The sequence below is a fragment of the Pristis pectinata genome, chromosome 15 (assembly GCF_009764475.1).
Source record: "Pristis pectinata isolate sPriPec2 chromosome 15, sPriPec2.1.pri, whole genome shotgun sequence".
NCBI lineage: Eukaryota > Metazoa > Chordata > Chondrichthyes > Rhinopristiformes > Pristidae > Pristis > Pristis pectinata.
This window is the reverse complement of record NC_067419.1, coordinates 2,051,130-2,075,098: the sequence shown is the minus strand read 5'-3', so window position 1 is coordinate 2,075,098 and position 23,969 is coordinate 2,051,130. Positions and strand designations below refer to the sequence as shown.

Sequence of the window (23,969 nt, the reverse complement as noted above, 5' to 3'; positions counted from 1 at the left end):
ACAGGAGAAGTTAGAGAGTGAGAACATAGACAAAAGAAGTGCAAGAAAACAACGTTGGAGTTGTGAAATGCAGAGCTAGAGGACAAACCCAGCAGGTCAGGGTGGGCATGTCCTCCACTCCCAGACAGAGAATAAAGTTTTCGACTGAAATTTTAAAAAAATATTTTCTTAACAGTGCAGACTGCGAATTGTTGTGAAATGTTATCTGGTATGGTAAATTACAAGGAAAAAGAAGCAGGTTCATTTAATGGTCAGGAATTTCCCCTATATTGGACAGTAATTCCTGGCGTGACAAATCTTGGATGAGCGGACTAATGACAATACAGTTCTTTTAATGATACTTTACACTCTCCCAAAACATAGTCTATACCTTCATGAAATTTAGAGAATGACTTAAGGGATCGTGACCAGTGAATCGGGCCAAAGGTGTTGTAATTTGCAGATAAGATTTCTTTCAAAAGAAATTTCCTCTGAAATTTCAACTTTTTCTTTATGAGGATTGTATTTATGTTATTGTCCAGTGTTTGGTTTAATGGGAAATGATCATCATTAGCAATTACATTTTGAAGGAGATGAGCTGGTTTAGTATTGCTGGTGTGATGGTGACAGCCTTATTTTTCTCTGGTACTGTGAAGTGGAAATCATGAAGCCTTTGAACATGTCACCTCTTTTTTACCCCTCTAACTTCTGTATTTAATCTGCCCCAGCCACCGAAATAGATAATCAAGGTCACAAGTTGCATCCTGTGTAACCTTGACCCTACTGGATCGCCCTTCCACCTAATAGCTGTTGATGATAGTTTCCAAAGTATCATCTTGCTGTACAATGCTGCCTTCTGAAATATACCCTGGAAAACCTGGATCACTTCCCATATCTCAGAATTTGTAGACAGACGTCAATGATGAAACTCATCATCAAAGCACCAGCTAAGTTGATTGAGGAAAAGTGTGTTTGAGGTCAAAACCTCAAACCAAAAACAAAACTCATAGTTTACTGGGCAGCAGTGACCCCCTGCCCTCTCATATGCTTCTCTCACCTGGACTACTTACAGCAGGCATCTCAAGACACTGGAAAGATATCACTAACGTTGTCTCTGCAAAGTCCCACAACTTCACTGAAAGGATAAGCAAACCAACATCTGTGTCTTCTCCCAGACCAACATCTGGTAGTGTAGCGGTTAGTGTAACGCTATTACAGCGCCAACAACCTGGGTTCAATTCCGCCTGCTGTCTCTAAGGAGTTTGTACGTTCTCCCCGTGTCTGTGTGGGTTTCCTCCGGGTTCTCCGGTTTCCTCCCACATTCCAAAGACGTACGGGTTAGGAAGTTGTGGGCACGCTATGTTGGCGCTGGAAGCGTGGTGACACTTGCGGGCTGCCCCCCGGAACACTCTACGCAAAAGGTGCATTTCACTGTGTGTTTCAATGTACATGTGACTAATAAAGATATCTTATCTTATTCTGACCATACAGGCTCTATTTACCCTCAGTCAGCTCTGTTGGGCAGGCCACTCCATTCCCATCCCCAACACCAGACTCCCCAAATAGACACTCTCTTCCACACCCTGTCATGTGAAGAGATTACCAAATCGACAGAGAAAAGATTCAAGGATTTACCAAAACCTCCTTGAAGAAATTCAGCACCCTCACTGCCCGTGACTGCTCAAAGCAAGGAGGATTTGGGATGGCGCCGAATACCTCAAGACCGTGCTACAGGAGCACACTGAAGCCCTGCATGAGTGGCAGGAGTATACTGCCTCCCAAGCCTCCCAAACCTACCACTCACCTGCCCCATTTGTGGAAGAGTTCTGTGGTCCGTTGGCTTCATTAGCTATCTTAGAGCCCACAAAACTGGAATGTAAGCAAGTCACCCTTGATCCCATGGGACTCCCCAAAAAGAAGAAGATATTACCTTTTTTACCGCTAAAGGTCCTACCCTGCCTCTTACTTTCTGCTGGCTATTTACATGCCAGTAAAAGACTCTGAGTTCCTTTTTATGTTAACTTTCGTTCTGTTCCTGTTTTCTAGGCCTACACCTTTCTCCTTAACCGATGAGGTTTAAGGATCGATGGTGTATTAATCATAGTGAGTAGAGTCAAATTAGATATAAGGGGAAATTTTAACATAGAGAAGAGTGGCTTAAGTAAAAAATTAATTTTAAAATTAAAATTCACTGAAGTATTTGACTGCCCACAGTTTAAATTGTTTCCATTGTGAGCATTGCAAAAAATATATATCATGTCATGAAAAGACGTGTCTGAGAAGATTTGGCTTATTTACGAGGATTCTCTTGAACTTCTACAGATGTGCTATAGAAAGTATCCCGACGGGTTTCATCTCTGCTTTGTACGACAACTGGTCTGCTCTGGGCCGACGGAACCTGCAGAGAGTGGTAAACTCTGCCCAGTCTGTCACAGGCTTGTCACTTCCTTCCACCCAGTCCCCCTTCAAGGTGCATTGCTTCAGGAAGGCTAACGGTATCGTCAACGATGCCTGCCACCCTGGCCATTCCCTCTTCTCTCTTTAACATTCTAGGTGAATATACAGGAGCTTGATAGCCCAGACATCCAGACTCAAGAACAGCTTCTTCCCCACTGCTATCGGACTCCTGAACCAATCACCTCTTTCACATCTCACTCCCAGTGGTTCTGTCACGTTCTCAGACTCTTAATTCTACCTCTAACATTATTATCACTTCTGCATTTCTTTTTGCACTACTTCAGATTGCACTGCAGTCTTTGTACCATTCTGCTGTTTTGCACTCATCACTGTATTAATTGTTGAATCTATCATTACCATGTGTACTGTCTACACTGTGAGCTTCACGCGAGCAAGGAGTTTCATTGCACTTTGGTGTATATGACAATAAACTAATCTGAACATGAGTCATGAAAAGGTACCTGCACCTTCTTTCTGAAGCATTTGTTTTCACACCACAGTGCAGCGATTTTTTGAAACTTGAGTAGAACTGGATCCATTCTGCTGTCTTCACAAGGCAGACACTACAAAAGAGGCCAACAGGTTGGTGATTCACAAATCACTGCAGCTTACTTGCCACAAGCCTGTTAACTGTTCTAACAGCATGCATCTTAAACTCACTGTTATTTTCCCAACAAATGCTGCACAAATACCTTCTCATCAATTTCTAAGCATACTTCTTGAAGTACTATGGAAATCCCTCAGATACATTCCTGGGACTAATAACCGGTATTTTTCATACAGAACTGTGACCTTTTGAATAGTGGTGTACAGGACACCCTCTCTCCAATCCCCAGAGATACAATCTGTTATGGTTGCAAATATATTTGATGTTTCCTGTGCTAAATCCCAAACATGGAGAGTGTTTGCAGTATAACCAAGAGTGGCACAGCTTCAGGCTACCTCTGCCTTCGGTCTGTCCTTGTGGTCAGTCTAATCAAACCTGACCCAAATGTGGGTAAAGTAAGCATAATGTTTCACTGAGCAATGTTTCAGCGGAAACATGTTTGAAGCTACTTCAGGCTGTTTTCACAAGGATCAGTTTTTATTCTAAACTAAACTGCTACCCCCGAGGTCTGTACACTCAAATGCTGCTCCCCAAACTTAGTGTGACCTCCTAATATAGTGAACAGCATCTTGCTTTTGGATTAATATTTGATAAATCCTGACCCACTTCTCTTCGTATTTAATGCAGTGTAACTCCGGTAACATTGTGACCTGTCTCTGAAGAGAAGCCTCCAAACAGGGTGAATATTTTTAATTTATTGATTATTTTTGGGATGTGTCACTAGCACTCATGAATCACCGCAGTCCTTCAGGTGAAGGTGCTCCCACTGTGCTGTTGGTGATACGTTTCCAAATCAAGATGTGTGCAGCCTGGAAGGGAACCTGCAGGTGGTGGCGCCCTCCTGTGCTTGAAGACTTTACCCTTCCTAGTGATAGAGATTAGGGATTTGGAAGGTGCCGTTGAGGTAGCCCAGTAGGGTATTTGCAGTGCATTTTGTGGGTGGAATGTACTGCATCTACTGTGTACTTAGCTGGACCAGTTAAGTCTCTGGTTAGTGGTGACACTACTGCAGAAATTGATGGTAGAAGACTCATCAATGGCAATGCCATTGAACGGCAAGAGAAGGTGCATTAACGTTCCCTTGTTGGAAACGGTCATTGCCTGGTACTTTCGTGGCACACACGTTACTTGCCCATTTCACATCATTTAACATCCTTTTGACATCAGAAGGGGTAGCTGGTTAGACCAAAGACCAGCCCCACAGGCTGTTCTCACTTGGACCTGCCACCTCTGGCCTCTTAAGCTGCCGTCAAAATTTCACAGTCAGCTTATTATTTCAGAAAACCAAAATGTCTAGCTGTCACCATAATTTGGGGCTGTGGAGCGTAAGGGGAGGAATTGGTGGGGAATGGTGAGGGGAGCTTACAGTGGGGGGGTTGAGGAGCAGAGAGGGAGTGTGACAGCAGGGGCAGGGAAGAGGAGAGGGAAAACTGGGTGTGACGGTAGAAGAAGGATGGTGGTGCGGAAAAGGACAGTTTGATGGGTGGGAGCATCCGCAGAGGGGACAGTGATGGGCAAGGGAGAATTACTTTGCAGAAGGGGGCATCTCAGTGGTAGGTTGGCTAAGTAGAGTAGATGGGAAGATGGGTCAGTGTGGATTGGAGAAAGGCCTGGCCCAGGGAAGTGGTCTAAGGGGAGGATGGTGGTGTGGGACTGGGAATGGAGACCCGTGGACCTATAGGAAGGCCCAGGCAGAGGATTGGTTGGGGGTGAATCTGGAGCCAGGGATGAGTTGGGGTGATGGAAAACAGAGAGTCCAGGGCAAGAGGAGTAAGATCTGGTGCAGAAATCAGGAGAGGAGCGGAGGAGAAGTCCCACATTTTTCGAATGCAGCCCAGAGAACTCTTCCAGGCCAACAAAGATACAATTACTTTTGTTTTTACACTACCAGCTATTTCTATCAGAGAAATTACAGGCTGCAACAATATCAGGTTTCTAAAAAAGATCCCTAACTAACAATACCTTTAGAGCAGAGATTAGAATTAGCACCATCTGATTGGATAGATCCCTGAAGGTTAGGTCACATGATAGGTGAGCAGGTGGTGCTTCATCACATGACATCAAGTCACATGACTTTGACCAGTCTCATTGCCTTCACCTTATTGTGAGGTTCTTGTAGTTGAATTGTTCTCTTGTGGTGTTGTAGCAGTTCCTGTTGTGCAAAAAGGTTCAAGAACCAGGAGCCGATTTGTGAGCAGGTGAAGAGGGAAACAGCTAATGGTAATGCATTGAATTGGTCTGATTACTAATATCAGTAATAGTGCTGCTTGGTTCGACCAAATAACCAACAACAATAATGCAATGACTCATTGATGGTGTAACATAGTGAAAGGTGTAAAACCCTGATATCTGACCTGTAAGTAGCGGTAAACCTGTGCCCCATTGATGTTTGTTTTGAAATCACAGCCAAAATTCTCTGCACCCACTGTATTGGGTAATGCACCCAGTCAATGACCTGCTCTGTCTTTCAAACTCCTTCCCTGTATGGATTCTAGTTTTGTCTAACGTTGAATCTGTCTGACCTTGGACTTCACAAGTCAAAGTTGGATTGTGCAGGTCAGTCTCATTCCCTCACCATTTTTTTTGCACTGTAACTGAATATTCAGTCTAACAGCTCGCACCTCAAGAGCATTCATCTCCTCTTCCCATGTCTCCTTCAGTGAGAATCTTTTGTCTCTATCGTCTTGTTCTCCATTCTTCCATCTGTAATGATGACTTTTCACCATTTACCCAGGTCTCCTGGTTCCACAATGTTCACTTGCTGCCCCTCTCTCCACCATTTGCATTGATCACCTTGATGTTGCTGTTTTTCCTTTCCAGGAAATTCTGGTCTCCAGGCCCGCCCCATGCCTCAGTCTCCCTCTACGTTCCGGCTTCGTTCATCAGTTTCCCTTCCTCACACAAAGTGGTATTTTTACACCAGCTGGGCTCTTGTCTTCTCCCGTAGTCTCAGTGCCTAGGTATTATCCTTTGAACCAACGTTCTCCAGTTTCTTTTTCTCCCTTACTTGTTCCTCAACCACCTATCCCCTGCTTTTCCCCCATTCCCCTGTCTCCAATCTACGGTTTATGTCCATTTTCTGATCCTCCACTCTCCGAGTCTTACAGGTTCGCTTGGTCTCCAGTCTCCCTCTCCTGATTGGGAAAATGTCGGAGGTGTTCACCCCTCTCTCTGATTGCAGAGAGGATAGAAGGGACTTACAAGGATGTCGCCTGGACTAGAAAATAATAGAAATGAGGAAAGATTGGATAGGCTGGGATTATTTTCCTTGGAACAGAGGCAGCTGCATGTAGACTTAGTTGAGGGATATAAAATTAAGAGGCCTACGGAGGGTATATAGGAAGGACCTATTTTGCTTGGCAGAGGGGTTAAAACCAGGGGGCAAGGATTTAAAGTAATTGGTAGAAGGATTAGAGGGGAGATGAGGAATGTTCCTCCCACAAGGTGATGGGAGTCTGGAACTCACTGCCTGAAAGGGAAGTGGAGGAGGGACTCTCAGTACTTGAGTGTTTCCCTGCAGAACTATGACCTGCATGGTCCCAGACCTGGAAGATGGGATTAGGTAGGTTCTTTCAATAGATAAGGACATGATGGTCCCTTGTGTGATCATTTTTCTATAATTCATGGCATGACCCACCCATGTACTCTCGAATTTGCCTGATTTTTCTTTTTTTTTCAGCATCTCCAGATTTTGGACTGTGGTCCCCAGTTGTTTCCCCACTGACAGCAACTCACTGCTTGGCGTTGAGCCCTGCAGCCCCTTCCCAAGGGCACATGGTTGCCAATCTAAGAGGCTGAGAAAGGAGGTAGATGGAGGACCTTTTAAATGGGCTTTATGAAGAGTAGTCACTGCTGTAATGATGGAAGTGTGGTGGAATCATGAGACTGCAGATTCTGAAACCTGGAGCAACACACTCTGCTGAAAGAACTCAGCAGGTTGAACAGCATATTTGGGAGGGGGGGGGCGGGTGCGGGGGAAGGGGTGGATGTTTTGGGTGAAAACCCTGCATCAGACTCATCAAGTGAAGCCACAAGCTATAATGTGGAGAGCTGCCTTTTGATAGAATATTGTCATGCTATGTAAATACAAATTCTTCACTTAATTGTGTCACGTTCCCTCTTGCAGGTAAAAGAAATTAGTTAAATTAGAAATTTAAAAAACTTGCATTAACTTATTGCCGCCTTTAAATCTTCCTCAGTGAAACAGTAGAAGGATGGCATCGTTATTTCGAAGTGAGGAGATGTGTCTGACCCAGCTTTTCCTGCAAGTGGAGGCTGCCTACTGTTGCATTTCTGAGCTGGGAGAGCTGGGCTTCATGCAGTTTCGTGACGTGAGTATAAGTTAACAGCTTCCACTTTTCCCAATCAATTATATAGTGGAGTTATCGCTTACAAAGTGAGCGTTCATTAATGTTTCCACTTCTTGGGCAGTCTGATTGCTACTTATCAGCTCATGCCAGAATATTGTTTGGGTCTTGCTGCACGTCGAGACGGGTGTTTCATTTGCTAAGAAGTTGCTCAGCAAAGGCGGTCTCCAACGCTCAGCATCAGGCTCCATACCACAGTGTTCAAGGGGAAGGATTAGTGCCGGTGAACTGATTAACTGTTCAGTCCTGCTCCAGTTTCTACAGGTGAAGCTGCAGCCAGCTGGCTTCATGTTTGCGTCTGTTTGTGACTGGGTTTTAAGTCTCACTGTGTACTGCATTTACCTTGTGTACCTATGAAATAAGACAACCTGTGTTTAAGTGCCACCTTGTTGAGGTGTGTGTATGTGGCCTCCCTACAAAGTGAATGGATTCAGCCTTCTGCAAGCGATCTACACTGATCTTGCTGTGCTTTATGATACAGAAGATAGTTGTTCTTTCTGAGGGAATGGTGGCAATACTTGTGATTTATTTTTAGCAAAGGTATCTAGTACAACGAGTGGGATGTGAACCTCTTCCACTCGGTGGTCTTTCTTAATTTTCCTCAATTTTGTTTCCCATTTTTCCCTTCAGTTCTTACTGGGATAGAATTAGTATCCCACCAGCACCACGATCAGATTAGGTACGAGGATGGAAAGTGTGTAAGACTTGTTGGATCAGTGTGGGCGGGTTACCCAACCGGGGCTCCTTCCAGCAAGAGCCACCAAGTCAACACTTGAAACAAGAATTAAATCTGTTTCTATAAGGCTACAAATCACACATCCTGCACTGGATCACCAATTCCAAAGACAAGTGTGGTCTGAGTTACTCCACCCCATAGATCAACACAGACTATTGATTGAAACTGGGAACCATCTGTTTATGGTGGCCACCAAGCCACCTGGGATCTCCCCAAGTGGTAAGCATCATCCTGAACGTGTCATCATTTGCATGCTTTATCAGCACTTTTTGTAAATCTGACTTCAGAAGGTGATGGCCAGCAATTGGAATAGAGATGTGAGAACAAACACAGAATATACCAATGCCGTGGTGTTGAGAGATTCCTGTTGTTATAACGTGTACTGGAGGAGAACAACACTGTAGCAAGTTTTTTTTCCTTCCCCACAGCTGAACGCAAGTGTCAATTTGTTCCAACGGAAGTTTGTAAATGAAGTCAGGCGCTGTGAGGTGATGGAGAGAATTCTTCGTAAGTCTGCACAAATGGTTTTGTGACATTAATTGGGTTTTCTGTCATGCGGTTAGCACGGTGGAGAGTAGAATCCTTTCAAGAGTACCTGAATTTCTGCAAGTGATGAATGGATTCCTCAAGGAGACAGCAAAGGGAAAATGGAGACTTTGTTTATTGTGAGGGGAACTGAATATAAATATAGTGAGGTTGTGCTTCATTTTATGTAGGGCATTGGTAAGACTAGGTCAGGAGTTTTGTGTATGGTAATGTTCTCCATTTTTAAGGGAAGGCGTAAGTGTGCTGGAAGCAGTTCAGAAAAGATTTACTAAACACTGGGCAGGTTGTTTCATGACGGGCTGGACCTGTATCAACTGGAGTTAGAAGAATAGAAGGGTGCAATTGAAACATACAAGATCCTGAAAGGTTGTCATGGGGGAGATATAGGGAGGATGTTTCTTATGGGAAAATCTAGAACTAGGGCTCACTGTTTAAACGCAAGGTGTCATCCATTTAAGAGCGGGCAAAATGTTCTTTCTCAGTCTATGGAGCTCTCCGATTCGAAGGGTGATGGAAGCTGAGGTCTTTGAATAGCTTTAAGGCAGAATTGGATATATGGCAAGTAAGCCAGGGAGTGAAGGGTTACTCAGGGTAGAGGTGAATGTGTAGTTAAGGTCATAATCAGATCAGGTATTATAGTAAATGGTGGAGCAAGCTCGAGGGACAGGAAATCCTATTCCATCTCCGAATTCTCTGTATGTGTATTCCCCATCTGGAGCAGAGCTTTGGATTTTACACCCAATGTAACCACTATGTGGATGCAAATATGAACTTTTCTTAATCCTAATGAACTGCCACAGCTTAGTTCAAACATCAAGAAAATATTGAAAAATATAACCAGTGCAGATTCAAACAAAGCTAAACAACAAATATAAGAATATCTATTTACATAAAGTTAAATAGAGAGGCTAGATTGCACATGAAGGAAACAGCATATATATGCCAAGAACACAAATACGAGCTGTTAAATATGAGAACAGGTACTATTGTGGTGTAAATATACCAAATGTGATCATGTAAAATAATTATTAAAAATACAAAGACCAATTAAAATAAAAACATTCTTGCACCATTTTGGCAGTAACACAGTTGTTAAAGCAAGGGTAGGGCTCCAAGGACATGCGGTTATGTACAGCTACAGAGGCACATAAGCAACTTGATGTAGAGAAGTTAACAACTGCAGAATAATGAAGAAAGAAATTGTTGCCGCTTGAACTGATGGATGTATGAAGACAGAAAGCGAAGTGTAGGTTTATATATTTAAAAAAATTTTTTTTTCTTGCCTCTGTCAAGTCTCCTCTCTATCATTCTTAAAGGCAAAACCCAACTTGCTCAAGCTTCCCTAATTTTTTTTTCACATAACATCCTAATCCCTTTGGCAGAACTTCAGTGTAAGGCTGTGGAAACCAGAACTGCGTGCAATTTTAGTTAAACAAGGTTATCTGAATTTATGACCATATCTTTGCCTTATTTTCTTTTCCTCTAGAAATAAACCTATTTTTTTTTTGGGTGCTTCAAACAAATGATTTGCATTGTTACTCCTCTGTTCAATTAATTTCTTACAAGGAATGTGTGCCCTTACCTTCCAAAATGAATTGCCTCGAGCATTGAATTTAATTTACCATTTATCTGTGCATTCTCCTAGCTTGTTTCTTTTCCTGTATGGTTCAGTACTTCACGTTAACTGTGCCCACTTTGGAATCAGCAGCAAATTTCAATGCCACACAACCTATTTACAACCTACACTCTATAGGTTATATTGACCAGCTGTGATCCTCTCATGGACCGCTGGAGCCTACACTACTTCCCATCTCCCCGTTAGATTCAGAAACAATCATGAACTCCTGCACTGTTTTCTGTTTTGCAGCAGCTGTCTTTCAATCCATTCTTCTATCCGGCATCTAATTCCACAATCATGTCCCTTGGTACAGATTATTTGGAATCAAAATTTGCTGAAAACATTTTGATTGTGACAGCAGAGCATTTTTTGATCTCTTGGATCAAATGCTCATATGGTCAGGCTGCATTCCTGGAGAGAGAAGCTATGAACATTTACATTTGATGACCTTTCGAATTAAAGATTATCAGCTCTGACAGCTTGAATCTTTCTGCACAGAGGTTGCCTGACTCCTGAATGTTTTCAGCATGCTCCAGATTCCAGCATCTGCAGAATTTCTTGTCTCTATCTTCAGCATTTTCTGTTTTTATTTTCAGACTTTCAGCGTCTGAAGTTTATTGCTTTGTGATTATTTTTGTTTGCCTCCCTGATCCATTGCAATGAGTCTCATTCTTGTATCCTACTGTTGGATTTGTAGGGTTTCTGGAGATCGAAATGGAAAGGGATGAGATCATCGTCCAGGATGATGGTGAGAATCCGCAGGCTCCTCTTCCAAAGGATATGATTGACCTGGAGGTAAGAATGAAAATCTTGTATGGTTCAGAATATTAATACACACTACACCGAGGAGTTATCTCTCCTGAATGCGATATGTTGGAAGGGCTGTATGTTAGATTCTCATCTGGGTCCCAGTGTATTTAGATAAACAGTTATAACAGTTAAGTATAAGATATAATGGTAGTCTCATTCTGAGCAGGGTGCAGAACAGCTGGTAGAAGAAATGGAGATGTTCGTGGAGACTATGGCCTTCTCCAGAATGAGGGCATCATTAATGTTCAAGGAGAACCTGTTACTTTGTGGTGGTCCATGATCCAAGCTCTCCACTGGGTGACAGTTGTGCTCCATTACTCAACACTGCACCTTTAACAATGTGCCTGCTTCTATTTTGCACCACTTTAATGATGGAGCATTGAAATCCGAGTGTTTGGTACAGTTCTATGTTTTGTGGCCAGTGTGATATCAATGAGTTTTAATCAGCTAAGGGGATCGAGAGCACTTATCCAGTTTCTACCCCTTCCAGCTGTCTCTCCACTAAGCCCCCTCGCTCTATTTTAAATGTATGTGGACTTTTTGTCTCCTGTAGAAGATAGGATGGTTGGGTTGTGTTGTGACCAGCGTTGTGTAGGACAGTAGCTTTTCCCATCTGTCGTTTCTGTTCATTTGTATTTATGAAGAGTATTGAAAGCTGCTAGTTGGGGCTGTAATCATTCAGTTCAGTCTAAAGGCCCAGCTCGGCTACCATACTGAGGTATGTCAGGAACCCTCTGCTTTGGATACATTTGCTACAGAAAGTCCATTGTTCTGTAAATCTACAAAATCCCTGAAGCCCACAGCAGCTCCTTCACTATCTGCAAAAGGAATGGTTAGTTAACATTTTGTGTGAAGACACTTCTGTCAAAATTTGAAATCTTTTTTTCCCAGGACTTTTAATCCTTATTCATTGTAAAGTTGGTTCTTGATCCTATAAACTGAAACATACAATACATCTGTGACTGTCACCAAGGAGAAGATCTGTTATAGGACTGATAATTGTTCTCCCATCGTATGTTCTGGGGTTGAAACTGTTTCCCATCACCTGTCGCTAATGATTTAAAAAAAGACAAACATAGTGTGCAAAACTTAAATTGCACCAAATTTTACGTGATGAGGATACATCTTCTGACCCTTGTGGAAGTCCAACTAGCTACTTCGCAACCAAAGTCATTTCTAATTTAATTGTTTTTCTTTACAGTTGGGGGGTGGGGTCAGGCAGGTGCGAGGGAGGGTGGTGTGGTGATGCTAATGTTAAGCCTGGTATTGATATCTGAACACAGTTGATCCATACACCGAGAGATAATATCTCATTTATCGGTTCCAGCTGCTGAAAGGTGCAAGGTTTTTGCCTCCACCACTATGTCCATAGATTTAATCTAAATGTTGGTCATGCTCAGCATTAAGAATGTTGTGATTCTGATCTAGATGCATCCTCCTCCCAGTCTGAATGTGTTCCTCTCTAGGTCTAAGTACACATCCTATAATCTAGGCAAACTTTTTTTTCTCCCATATTTGTAACCATCTTGCACACTTCAATAAAGTCACGACACAGATGCCTCCGTTCCTCACTGGCAAGTCCAAACCTTTCTGGTCTTGTAACGTGGATTACTGAGACAGGGGATCAAACCTTTGTCTATTTTCTGCATTGTCTTTGAGTGTTGATTTTGGTGACCAGAACCGGATACAATATTTGAGGAGCAGTTAGTCTGATGGAGGCTTTGTGGTGTCTCCTTCTTGGCTCCTCTGACTTGTACCTTCCTATTTTGAATGGGGAGAAATCGGTCATTAGGTTTGTATGGTTATACAGGTACTCTGGATAAATAAGCCTGGAGGAATAAAAATCAACAGCATTTTGTTTCTTCCTCCAGGCTTATTTATCCAAGGTACCTGTATAACCATACAAACCTAACGACCACTTACTCCCCACTTCAGTTTTTAACTAGGCTCCAGTATTGTACCATCCTCCCCAATCTTCTACACTTCAATTTCTGTTCCTGCCTCATTGCTTCCCTATTCTCCCGCTTTAAATGAAACCTGCTTCGCCATTCTGGAGTGATTCCCAGTGACCTGTCTTTTTCTCTTATCTCCCACTCCCTTGTTCCTTTTTTGAATCCCTCCCTCCTCCAACACCCGGGAGTGTAAGTGAGAGCAAGGTAAACAATTCAAAGGTGGATGCGCGTCTTCAATCTTTGAAATTTGAGCCAATTCTCCAGCATATAGCTTTTGGTATCCATGGGTGGTGTTCATCACAACCGTGACATTTCAGATGCGATGTTAAACTCAGGTGAATGTAAAAGATTCCATGAAAAGTAATGGTTATTGCTGGAGACCTAGCCAAAATTCATCCTTCAACTAACATAACTAGAACCGGTCATCTGGGTAATTTGCCATGATTCCTACATGACATTTGAAAGAAAATGGTATTTGACTGTAAAGTGCTTTGGGATATCTTGATTATAAAAGGCATCAAATGAATGCAAGTCAGTCTTTCGTTAATATTGAGTCATAAGTTAAACCTTTCCTGCAGCTTGGCCCTTTGTGTACCTGTAGATTCATGTAGGAATCTCAGTCCCTTGTAAGGGAAAGAGTTTGCATTAATGAAGTGTCTTTAGGAAATTCCCTGCTTTCTTGATATGCAATTAACATACAATGTTGGAAGCTAACTTTTTTTGAGACAAACTGGCTATCCATTTCCCCAAGCAAAGAATTGTCCGTGATTATGAAACGCCTATAACGATGTCTTTGCCAAGCCTATACTCCTTGCTTCTGAATCTTTGTATCCTTCTGCAGTGTCAGGCTGTGCCTGGTACATGTTCGCTGATAGAAAGCCTCGGGCTTCTCATATATCTTGTGTATTTTTAAGCAAGAGTTTCCAATCCCTTGGCTTTGTTCTGCAATTATTTCCTTTCACCTGACAATGTGGTTTGATTTTATTATTCAACATTTCCAGTGTTTGTATGATACCTCCTGAGGATTGATATTAATATTCTCATTTGCATCTTGATAAATCCCTAAAAAAGATCCCCACTCTGTTCCTCTGCCTTCCGTAGCCCTCTGATGCTGCATCTTTGCCCATTTAACCTCACTGATTCACAACCAGTTTCTCAATCACTCTGCTGCTCTCCCTTACTCATTTTTGAACACCTTGCAGCAAACAAACCTCAAGGCTCCTCTTAGAAATCCTTCTCCACTGGTTTTAAAAGCAAGTTGCCTGAAGATAAAACACAGTAAGTGAAAGAGAGGCGAGCTGAGAGACAGTGGGTGCCTACAGACACCTCTGATTTACACACAGATATGAGGCATTGTTAATGTCGGATGCCAGGCATTGTCTGTCTGGTCCATTGCTGGATCGCTGTTGACATGTTTACAGCAGCAACTTGCTCGAGAGAGACACCAGATCTACTTTGCATTTGGATGGGTTCATTGACCCTGTTGGGGGGGGGGGGGGGAGGGGGGGAGTGCTTTATTTTATATCAGAAGCATTAAGATGTTCAAGTAATCATAAGTTTTAATGTGCCTTTAATAACATTTTTGTTTTTTAATTGAAAATTATTCAATTAAATATTTATCTCTGAGCATCATATACAAAAACTGTTCCAAGAGCCTTTGACAGTGGGGTTCTGGGCCTTGGGATGTGGCATCTCGTGATACAATGCCCAAGGCTTACTTGCCCCATCCCTTCCCTTTGGTGTAGAAACAATGGCTTCCTGCACTAACTTCTACGATGCTTTGATTTGGTAGAATGCTTTGGATGCTTTGATTTATAAGTGACAATTCAGCAGAAGATGTACTGTGCCTTTCAACAGGTGGTTCTGGAAAAGCTGGAGCATGATTTGAGGGAAGTGAACCAAAACCAGCAGACTCTCAAACAGAACTTTCTTGAGCTCACTGAGCTCAAACACCTGCTGAAGAAAACACAGGACTTCTTTGAGGTAACGTTGAGCACAAACACACTCTAGGATAGAAAGCATGGAAATTCTGGGTGATATTTGTACACTGTTTCATGGCATGTAGAAAATCTTCAGGTCTGGATTGTAGAAAGGGGAAAGTTTCTTGAAGTATCTGTCCTCAGCAGTGTGAATGTAGAGTACACCATCTACAAGATGCAATGCAAGAACTCGCAATTACTCCGAAATTGGTGACCTCTGCCACCAGAAGGCAGGGCCTAGGGAGCACCCATAAGTTCCCCTCTCGGATTTCGCAGCATCCGGACTGCTGCTCCATCATCACTGGGTGAAGATCCTGCAACTCCCTACTGTGGGAGTATCTCTTCCACAAGGGCAGCAGCTGATGGAGAAGGTAGCTCACCATCATCTTGGTCAATTGGGGATGGCCATTGACATTTCTATCTTCAACATGGACCAGAGCATCTTGAAAGGCAAATTACACCCCACCCTTCTCTCTTTCCCACTAGAATCCCCTCCCTGAACCCCTTCCCCTCTTTTATGCACCTCCTTAAAATTTGCCTCATTAACCAAGCTTTTAATTACCCATTGTAATATCTTCCTCACTGGCTTGTTATTATAGTTCGTAATAAGCAACCGTGGGCATCTTCCTATGTTAAGGGTGCCATTTAAGTGTGTCATAAGTTTTCACTCTGTGCTCAACTCTTGGGAAAATTGGCACAGCTAACCAGTTATTTGGGAAGTGCTGATCCTGGTTAAACTCTCGACAGGCACAATAGAGCAAAGTGTTTGAAGTTATGGTGTGGGCACGGTAAGCAGGCGACTAATGATTCTGTATGCTGTAGGACATCATCCATATTTTAGGTATATAGAGGTGCTTGCAATAACAGAAGCATAGGTCCATAAATCAATAGATCCCAGAGAGCCAGCTGAACAGAGATCTCGACCAGCTAGATTTAAGAGGACGTCCTAACGTTGAACGTCCTCCAAAGATGCGCGCACAGTTCCTCTGCTACCAGTTGCCTGATTCTAGTGGAACGACAGGAAACCTCTCTCCTCATTCCAGGGGACTGTTTTGAATTGTATCGGTGGAAGATGTTAATAGAGGGACTTTTCTTGCAGACTGAAGCAAATTTAACTGAAGATTTCTTCAGTGAAGACACCATGCACCTGTTGGAATTGCAGACTGCAACTGCAGTGATTGCACCTGGTAGGCTGGGGTAAGTGAACTGCAGTGATGACTTGGCAAGTCACTGCTGCAGGTTTGGTTGTTCTGAAATTGATTACAAGGTGTCTGTGTCTTTGTGTCCAGGTTATGAAATGTATTTTGAATTACCACATTGTAAATGTGTACCTGTTATTGTGGAATCCAGCAACATTCAACTCTGGAAACCAAACTAATGAGAAACCCCAATGTGGAATTTCCATTTGCGTTTTATGAAGTGCAAGACATCTCTCCAAAGTGATGTTCCTCCTCAATGAAACGTGCATAAGCAGCAAAGATCAAAGTTTCAGACCTCAAAGTTTCAGACCCCAAAACATGAATTCCTCCATCAGGAATCCAGACTCCATGGACTGCTACCAACTTTGGATAATGATATGACCTCTGTTGGACTTTGCCTTTTGCCCATTACATTTATGACACTAGAACTGAGTGATGCACGAGGCAGGGACAGGGCAAGTACATTCAACCCTTTAGTTAACACTGTAATATACAAAACTACAACATTATAGCTGCTTTTGATAATTGTTACCTCCTAGCATCTCACCTGGTGGGTCATCCTGCTGATGCAGTAGGCTTGGAGGTGGTGAGGTGCATCCCCGGGTTCTGAAGGAGGTGGCTGTAGAGATAGCGGAGGCATTGGCGGTTATTTTCCAGGAATCGATAGATTCTGGCATGGTTCCGGAGGACTGGAGGGTAGCGAATGTAGTTCCGTTGCATAAGAAAGGTGGGAGGCAGCACAAAGGCAATTACAGACCTATTAGTCTGACGTCAGTGGTGGGAAAATTATTGGAATCTATCCTCAAGGAGGAGGTTACCGAATACCTAGAGGCGCAAGGCAAGATTGGACCTAGTCAACATGGTTTTGTGAAGGGGAGGTCCTGTCTGACCAACCTATTGGAGTTTTTTGAAGAAATCACAGGTAGGGTGGATAAGGGAGAGGCGGTAGACGTTGTGTATTTAGACTTTCAAAAGGGCCTTCGATAAGGTGCCTCACAAGAGACTGATTAATAAGATGAGAGGTCATGGAATTATGGGTAGGGGTAGCAAAATGGGTGGAGCATTGGCTGGTTGGCAGGAAGCAAAGGGTGGAAATAAAAGGATCTCGTTCTGGTTGGTTACCGGTTACTAGTGGTGTGCCGCAGGGGTCGGTGTTGGGGGCCGCTCCTTTTTACCTTGTACATCAATGATTTGGATGATGGAATAAATGGTTGTGTGGCTAAGTTTGCGGATGACACCAAGATAAGTGGAGGAGTAGGGAGCATGGAGGAAATAGAAAGGATGCAGAGGGACCTAGATAGTTTAGGAGAATGGGCAAGGAAATGGCAGATGAGATTCAGTGTTGAGAAATGTGCAGTTGTACACTTTGGAAGGCAGACAATAAGCGGGTAGATTATTATCTAGAAGGAGAGAAGATTGATAGTACGGTAGTACAAAGGGACTTGGGGGTACTCGTACAGGATACCTTAAAAGTTAACCACCAGGTTGGATCGGTGGTTAAGAAAGCGAATGCTATGTTGGCATTCATCTCGAGAGGTATAGTGTATAAAAGTAAGAAAGTGTTGATGAGGCTCTACGGGGCACTAGTGAGGCCTCATTTGGAATACTGTGCGCAGTTTTGGGCCCCACATCTTAGGAAGGATGTGCTGACGTTGGAGAGGGTTCAGAGGAGATTTACGAGAATGATTCCGGGAATGAAAGGGCTTAAGTATGATGAGCGTTTGTCGGCTCTTGGACTGTACTCACTGGAGTACAGAAGGATGAGAGGGGACCTCGTAGCGACATTTAAAATGTTGACAGGTAAAGATAGAGTAGATGTGGCTAGGCTGTTTCCCTTGGTGGGCGAGTCCAGGACCAGAGGGCACAATCTTAGAATTAGAGGGTACAGTTTCAAGACAGAGATGAGGAGAAATTTCTTTACCCAGAGGGTGGTGAAATTGTGGAACTCCTTGCCACGCACAGCAGTGGAGGCCAGATCAGTGGGGGTGTTCAAGGAGGAGATAGACAGATATATAAATAGTCAGGGTATCAAGGGATATGGGGATAAGGCTGGAAAATGGGATTAGAATAGTTTTTTTTTCCCCCACCCCATTTCTTTTTCCCTTTTCCTTGGAGCAGACTCGATGGGCCGAATGGCCTGCTTCTGCTCCCTTGTCTTGTGATTGGCAGATCTCCTCTTCTCACCTGACTCTGGGGTGAGTGGTGGCCCTCTGCCACTGGAGCATTTATCTCTCCCTGCCTTGCACATGCACACAACCCCCTCCAGCCCCCATTCTTGGGGTCCTGTGACATTCATTGCATGCACACCAGTCATTTCTCTTGTTTGATCATACTTATATCCCTGCGTACGATGTCCTTGAATGGTCTAATGTAACCAGTTCTGACGTTCTCACGGTAACGTTATATTAAGGCGGAAGGATTCTGAAGATAAACATCCTAACATGCTGCCCATGATCTCATTTAGCATGTCTAACCATTGTTGGTCTTGGCATGGTACGGTCTCGTCAGGCTTTCCTGTCCTTGTTGCACCTCCACAGCCCAGTGCGTCACAGAAACCAGCCTCCCCTCCACGGACTCTGTCTACACCTTTCGCTGCCTTGGTGAAGCAGCCGGCATAATCAAAGACCCCACCCACCCGGGTCATTCTCTCTTCTCCCCTCTCCCATCAGGCAGGAGCCTGAGGGCACACACCACCAGACTCAAGGACAGGTTCTATCCCACGGTGATAAGACTATTGAATGGTTCACTTATACGATGAGATGCACACTTGACCTCACGATCTACCTTGTTGTGACGTTGCACCTTATTGTCTACCTGCACTGCACTTCCCTGTAGCTGTGACACTTTACTCTGTATTCTGTTATTGTTTTTACCCTGTACTACCTCAATGCACTGTGTAATGAATTGATCTGTACGAAGAATATGCAAGAAAAGTTTTTCACTGTACCTCGGTACAAGTGACAATAATAAACCAATACCAATACTTCTATCTCATCAGCAGATAGTTGGCTGTTGTTGCTGTGGCGTCATAGTGAAAGACAGCACGTAAAAACAGGCCCTTCGGCCCAACTTGTCCAAGATTCCTGAGAAGCTAATCCCATTTGCCCGCATTTGGTCCATATCTCTCTAAACCTTTCCTATCCATGTACCTGTCCAAATGTCTTTTAAATGTTGTTATTGTACCTGCCTCAACCACTTCCTCTGGCAGCTTGTTCCATACACCCACCATCTTCTGTGTGAAGAAGTTACCCCTCGGGTACCTTTTAAATCTTTCCCCTCTCACATTAAGCAATTGTTTTTGATTCCCTTTTCCTGGAGGGGAGGGGGGGGGGAAACTGTGCTCCTTTTATCTATGCCCCTCATGATTTTCTACACCTCTATCAGTCTGACTCTCAGTCCTGCTGGGATCAACATGTTAGATGTTGTCTCTAAGATGTTGTCAGAGGAGATTTACGAGGATGATTCCCGGAATGAAAGGGCTTACATATGATGAGCGATTGTCGGCTCTTGGACTGTACTCATTGGAGTACAGAAGAATGAGAGGGGACCTCACAGAAACATTTCAAATGTTGAAAGGACTGGACAGAGTAGATGTGGCTAAGTTGTTTCCCTTGGTGGGTGAGTCCAGGATTAGAGGGCACAGTCTTACAATTAGAGGGTACCCATTTAGAACAGAAATGAGAAGAAATTTCTTTAGCCAGAGGGTTGTGGATTTATGGAATTCGTTGCCACATACAACTGTGGAGGCCTGATCATTGGGGGTGTTTAAGGAGGAGATTGATAGGTATCTAATTAGTCATGGTATCAAGGGATATGGGGAAAAAGCTGGGAATTGGGGCTAGATGGGAGAATAGTTCAGCTCATGGTGAGGTAGTGAAGCAGACTTGAGGGGCCGAATGGCCTACTTCTGCTCCTTGATCTTGTGCTCTAACTGCCCCATGCCTGCAGTCCCACAATGTATCCCTACTCCCTGTGAGCCATTGTCCTGGGGCCAAATGGGAGTTGAACATTTGTACCTGATTTGGACTCGAGCAACCTCCCTCCCTACCATCGCTTCCCCACTCCCTGCCTGCCACAGAGTTAACAGAGAAAACTTTGTGGAAATTAATCTTTTTTTTCACAACTCAATGACTGGGCCTATACTCTCTCGAGTTTAAAGAATGAGAGATGATCCCATTTGAAATGTGTAAAATTCTTAGTGTGCTCGAAGGGGTAGATGCAGAGTTGCTGTTTCCGTTGTTGGAGTGTATGCCACTAAGATGTTGCAGTCTCAACGTAAGTGGCTGACTATCTATCATTAACACGGGAAATTTCTTCAGCCAGTGTGGTGAATATTTGGAATTCTCTACCCAAACAAGCTGTGGAGACTTGGTCGCTGAGTATATTCGAGACTGAGATTAAACAATTTTTAGATATTAAGGGAATCAAGGACTATGAGGCTAGTGCAGGAAAGTGCAGCTGAAATAAAAGGTCAGTCATGATCTTGTTGGTGGGAGAGGCAATGAATGACCTATTCCTGCTTTTATTTGTTGTGTTCGTATGTTCTATGGTTTCTAAACTGGATTCTCAAAGCAGTGGCCAGCAAGAAAATCATTAATTTCCAGGGATTTTGGGGCAATTCTGGAGAGTCACTGATAATCTTCCTGCAACCTACACATTTTTCATAGCAGATCTAAGATACCAAAGCCTGAACCTGACCAGCCCCCAGTGACCCAGGGTACGACTTGTGTGTGTATTGAAGAACTGGGTCCCTTAATGCTGAAAATCCAAACCAGTAGCTCAATTTCGATGAGCAACTAGTGTGGGTAGGCTGGTTGATTCATCAGTAACCAATGTCCTGTGCAAACCTTGATCCAGATTGGCACAGTTTAGCTGTGTGTGTTATGCAGAGGAACTTAATCTCACACCTTTCAGGGTTTCCTACCCTCTGTGTGAAGGATGCAAAGTTCCAAAGGGTCCTTTGTCCAAAGAGGTGCTTGTTGAGACTTATGGCCTGGTTCTATGTTAGTTAAATGAAACCACTGGCTCAGTCTGAGTGCTAGTTTTTTGGCAGATTGGACCTCCAATCTGAAAGAATTTGCTTAGTGTTTGCTCTGACTTCTGTCCCACACAACAACCCAAGCCCACTACCAATGTTGTTCATATCATGCCTCCACCCGAGCAATGCAAATTTAATGCATTTTTGGGTGTCAAAGAATCTCAAGGCTACCAAAATCGAGTTTATTGCTATATACACATGTACAAGTATAATGAAAAACTTACTTGCAGCATCATCACGGGCGCATCGTCTCAGATAAGCAGCATTCACAAGAAAAATGTGAATTGAATGTAAATTATGCAGAGATTTTACAAGAGAACACAATTGGAACAAAATAGGTCCATTGTACTTCAAAGTTGCTATACTGAAGTAGTGATTAGGGTTGCACCAGATGGTTCAAGAACCGAATGGTTGAAGGGAAGTAGCTGTTCTTGAACCTGGTGATGTGGGACTTCAGGCATGTAGAGCAAAGAATGTACAAGACTGCCTATCACAATACTTCACTATTCACTGTTGCACAAAAATTCAAATCCAGAAACAATCTGGTTTCTATTTGTATAGAATGAAATGTAATCATCAGCAAAAACGTTTCCTATATTACATTGTATTAGTATCCCTGAAGGAGAAAGACAACCTGCCCAATAACCCTTCCACAAGAGCAGTTCGGGATAACTTTTTTTCACTTTGCGATGTGCCCTATGACGGCACACTCTTGAAGAAGTGAGTGTTCCTCCTTTTAACTCGGTGTGGCTGGACAAACAACACCACTGTTTTGTGTTTTATAACATCATTCACCGCAAAAATGACCCCAAAGTGCTTTGCAGGGGCTGTCGTCAAACAAAAGTTGATTAAGCAATTCAAAGAAGCTGATACCATACAAAGTTCTGAGGAGCGGCCATTAATTTTTCTCTATATGCTTCTGTCTTTCTCTACTGTGGCTGCCCAGTCTTTGGATCCCTATGTTTTATTATGACTTTGTCTATTTGATGCTTCCTTACTTGTGAGCCTGTCGAATGATCGTCAACAGGGTAAACAGAAGCCTAGCACCGTCTCTTGCCATGATAATTTTGGCACAATGCTATTTTTGCCCAATGCCTCCACTGTCCAAAGGCAACAAAAGTCACCTGTTGATCACTTTTTCCCTCTGAATCTTACTACTCTGGTTGGCATCTAGTAAAAGCACAAAGCCTTCAAGTGATCGACCTCTTAGGCCACTTCAGAGGACAGGTAAGAGTCAACTACATTGCTGTGGGTTAGGATTTGTGTGTCGGCTAGACCAGATGGGGATGACAGGCTTCCAGACCTCAGGGGCATCAGTGAAGTGGATATGTCATAGACTCAGGCAGAGAGATGCCACGGAGACAGACCCCATGGCCCAGCAAGTCCACTCTGACCATCAACCACCTGTTTACATAAATCCTGTATTAATCCTTTTTATTACCCACACTTCCATCAACTCCCCCCAAATTCTACCACTTGTCTACACACTAGGGGCAATTTACAGGAACCAATTAACCTATAACCTGCATGTCTTTAGGATGTGGGAGGAAAGAGCACCTGGGTAAAAGCAGGTGCAAACTCCCCATAGACAGCACCGGAGGTGGGGATTGAACTGGGTCTCTGGAGCTGTGAGGTAGCAGCTTTACCAGCTGTGCCTTTTTTTTACACAACAGTCCGGTAGGTGTGGCTCAGCATCACCAATGCCAGTGTTTTAATTACAGGTCTATTTAAGTAACTGACTTTAAATTCCTCAGTTGCCATGGTGAGATTTAAACTTGCGTCTCCAGCTCATTAGCAAAATTATCTCCATTACAGGTCCTGTGATTTAATCAGTCGGCTACCATACCCAAATGTTGACACTGCTTTGGGCATTGCCTCTGTACAACAGGAGAAATTTTCACTTTGCCTGCAAATTGCACTGTATTTTAAAGTTATTTGCTTCTCAAAATCTGTGCTGAAAATCATTGGCACATTGCCGAGTTATGCTGGATCTGGCTTGACCCTCGTGGTCCTGCCACCCACACTTCTAGGGCTGGAATGCAGGGTGAGCTGACCACCACCCCCCCCCCACCCCTTCCCCCCCCCCCCAAACACCTGGGAAGTGTCCAACAGCACCCCATCAAAGTGAAGGCTGAGGTGGTGTACAAGAGGAGCCCAGCACCCTGAACAGCTTTGACAGGAAGCACCTGCTTCCTTCTCAACAACCAGGGAGCGATTTTCAAACAATTTTTAAATGTCTGTAACTAATTTTAAAAATTGAAAACTCAGCATTAAGTAAAACACATGAAAAGCATTTGCATCAATAAAAAACATTGTTTTTAAAGGAAAACAATTGTTCCACTCTGCAGATCATTGCAATCAAGGGACTTCTAATCACATGGCAGGTCTGACTGGTGTAGGATTGGAGAGGATGGATTCCCCAGAACAGTACCGATAGGTGAAGGTTCTGCTGTTGGGCTGTGGGTTGAGAGCAGAGAAGGAATGGATTGACAGATTCTGTGGTATCAGTCACTGTGCGTGTCCCAGACTTGCAGCGATTCAGTGTCAATCCTGAACAGACTTGTGTGGGAATGGCTGAATCTGGTGACTCCGATGGAACAACTGTTTTTGTGGGCCTGTGTCACTGGGCAGCCTTTTAAAACATTTCTCCAAAAAAGTTGCTTCGATAAATATTTCTTAAC

The 23,969-nt window shown here is 43.5% G+C and overlaps 1 protein-coding gene across 14 annotated transcripts in view; it reads left to right on the top strand.

The window, feature by feature from the left end:
- Positions 1 to 23,969, top strand: part of LOC127578461 (V-type proton ATPase 116 kDa subunit a 4-like) — a 96,094-nt gene that overhangs the window by 33,153 nt on the left and 38,972 nt on the right. For 11 of the 14 annotated variants that reach the window (XM_052030513.1, XM_052030519.1, XM_052030505.1 and 8 more), the window contains 6 exons: positions 3,671 to 3,722; positions 7,243 to 7,374; positions 8,575 to 8,653; positions 11,008 to 11,105; positions 14,930 to 15,055; positions 16,151 to 16,248. In XM_052030513.1, coding sequence (XP_051886473.1) covers positions 7,258 to 7,374; positions 8,575 to 8,653; positions 11,008 to 11,105; positions 14,930 to 15,055; positions 16,151 to 16,248 — 518 coding nt within the window. In that variant the 5' untranslated portion in view covers positions 3,671 to 3,722; positions 7,243 to 7,257. Of the gene's footprint in view, positions 1 to 2,936; positions 3,019 to 3,670; positions 3,723 to 6,722; positions 6,850 to 7,242; positions 7,375 to 8,574; positions 8,654 to 11,007; positions 11,106 to 14,929; positions 15,056 to 16,150; positions 16,249 to 23,969 lie in introns of all 14 variants that reach the window. The other 3 variants (XM_052030517.1, XM_052030516.1, XM_052030515.1) reach the window with 3 other exon arrangements.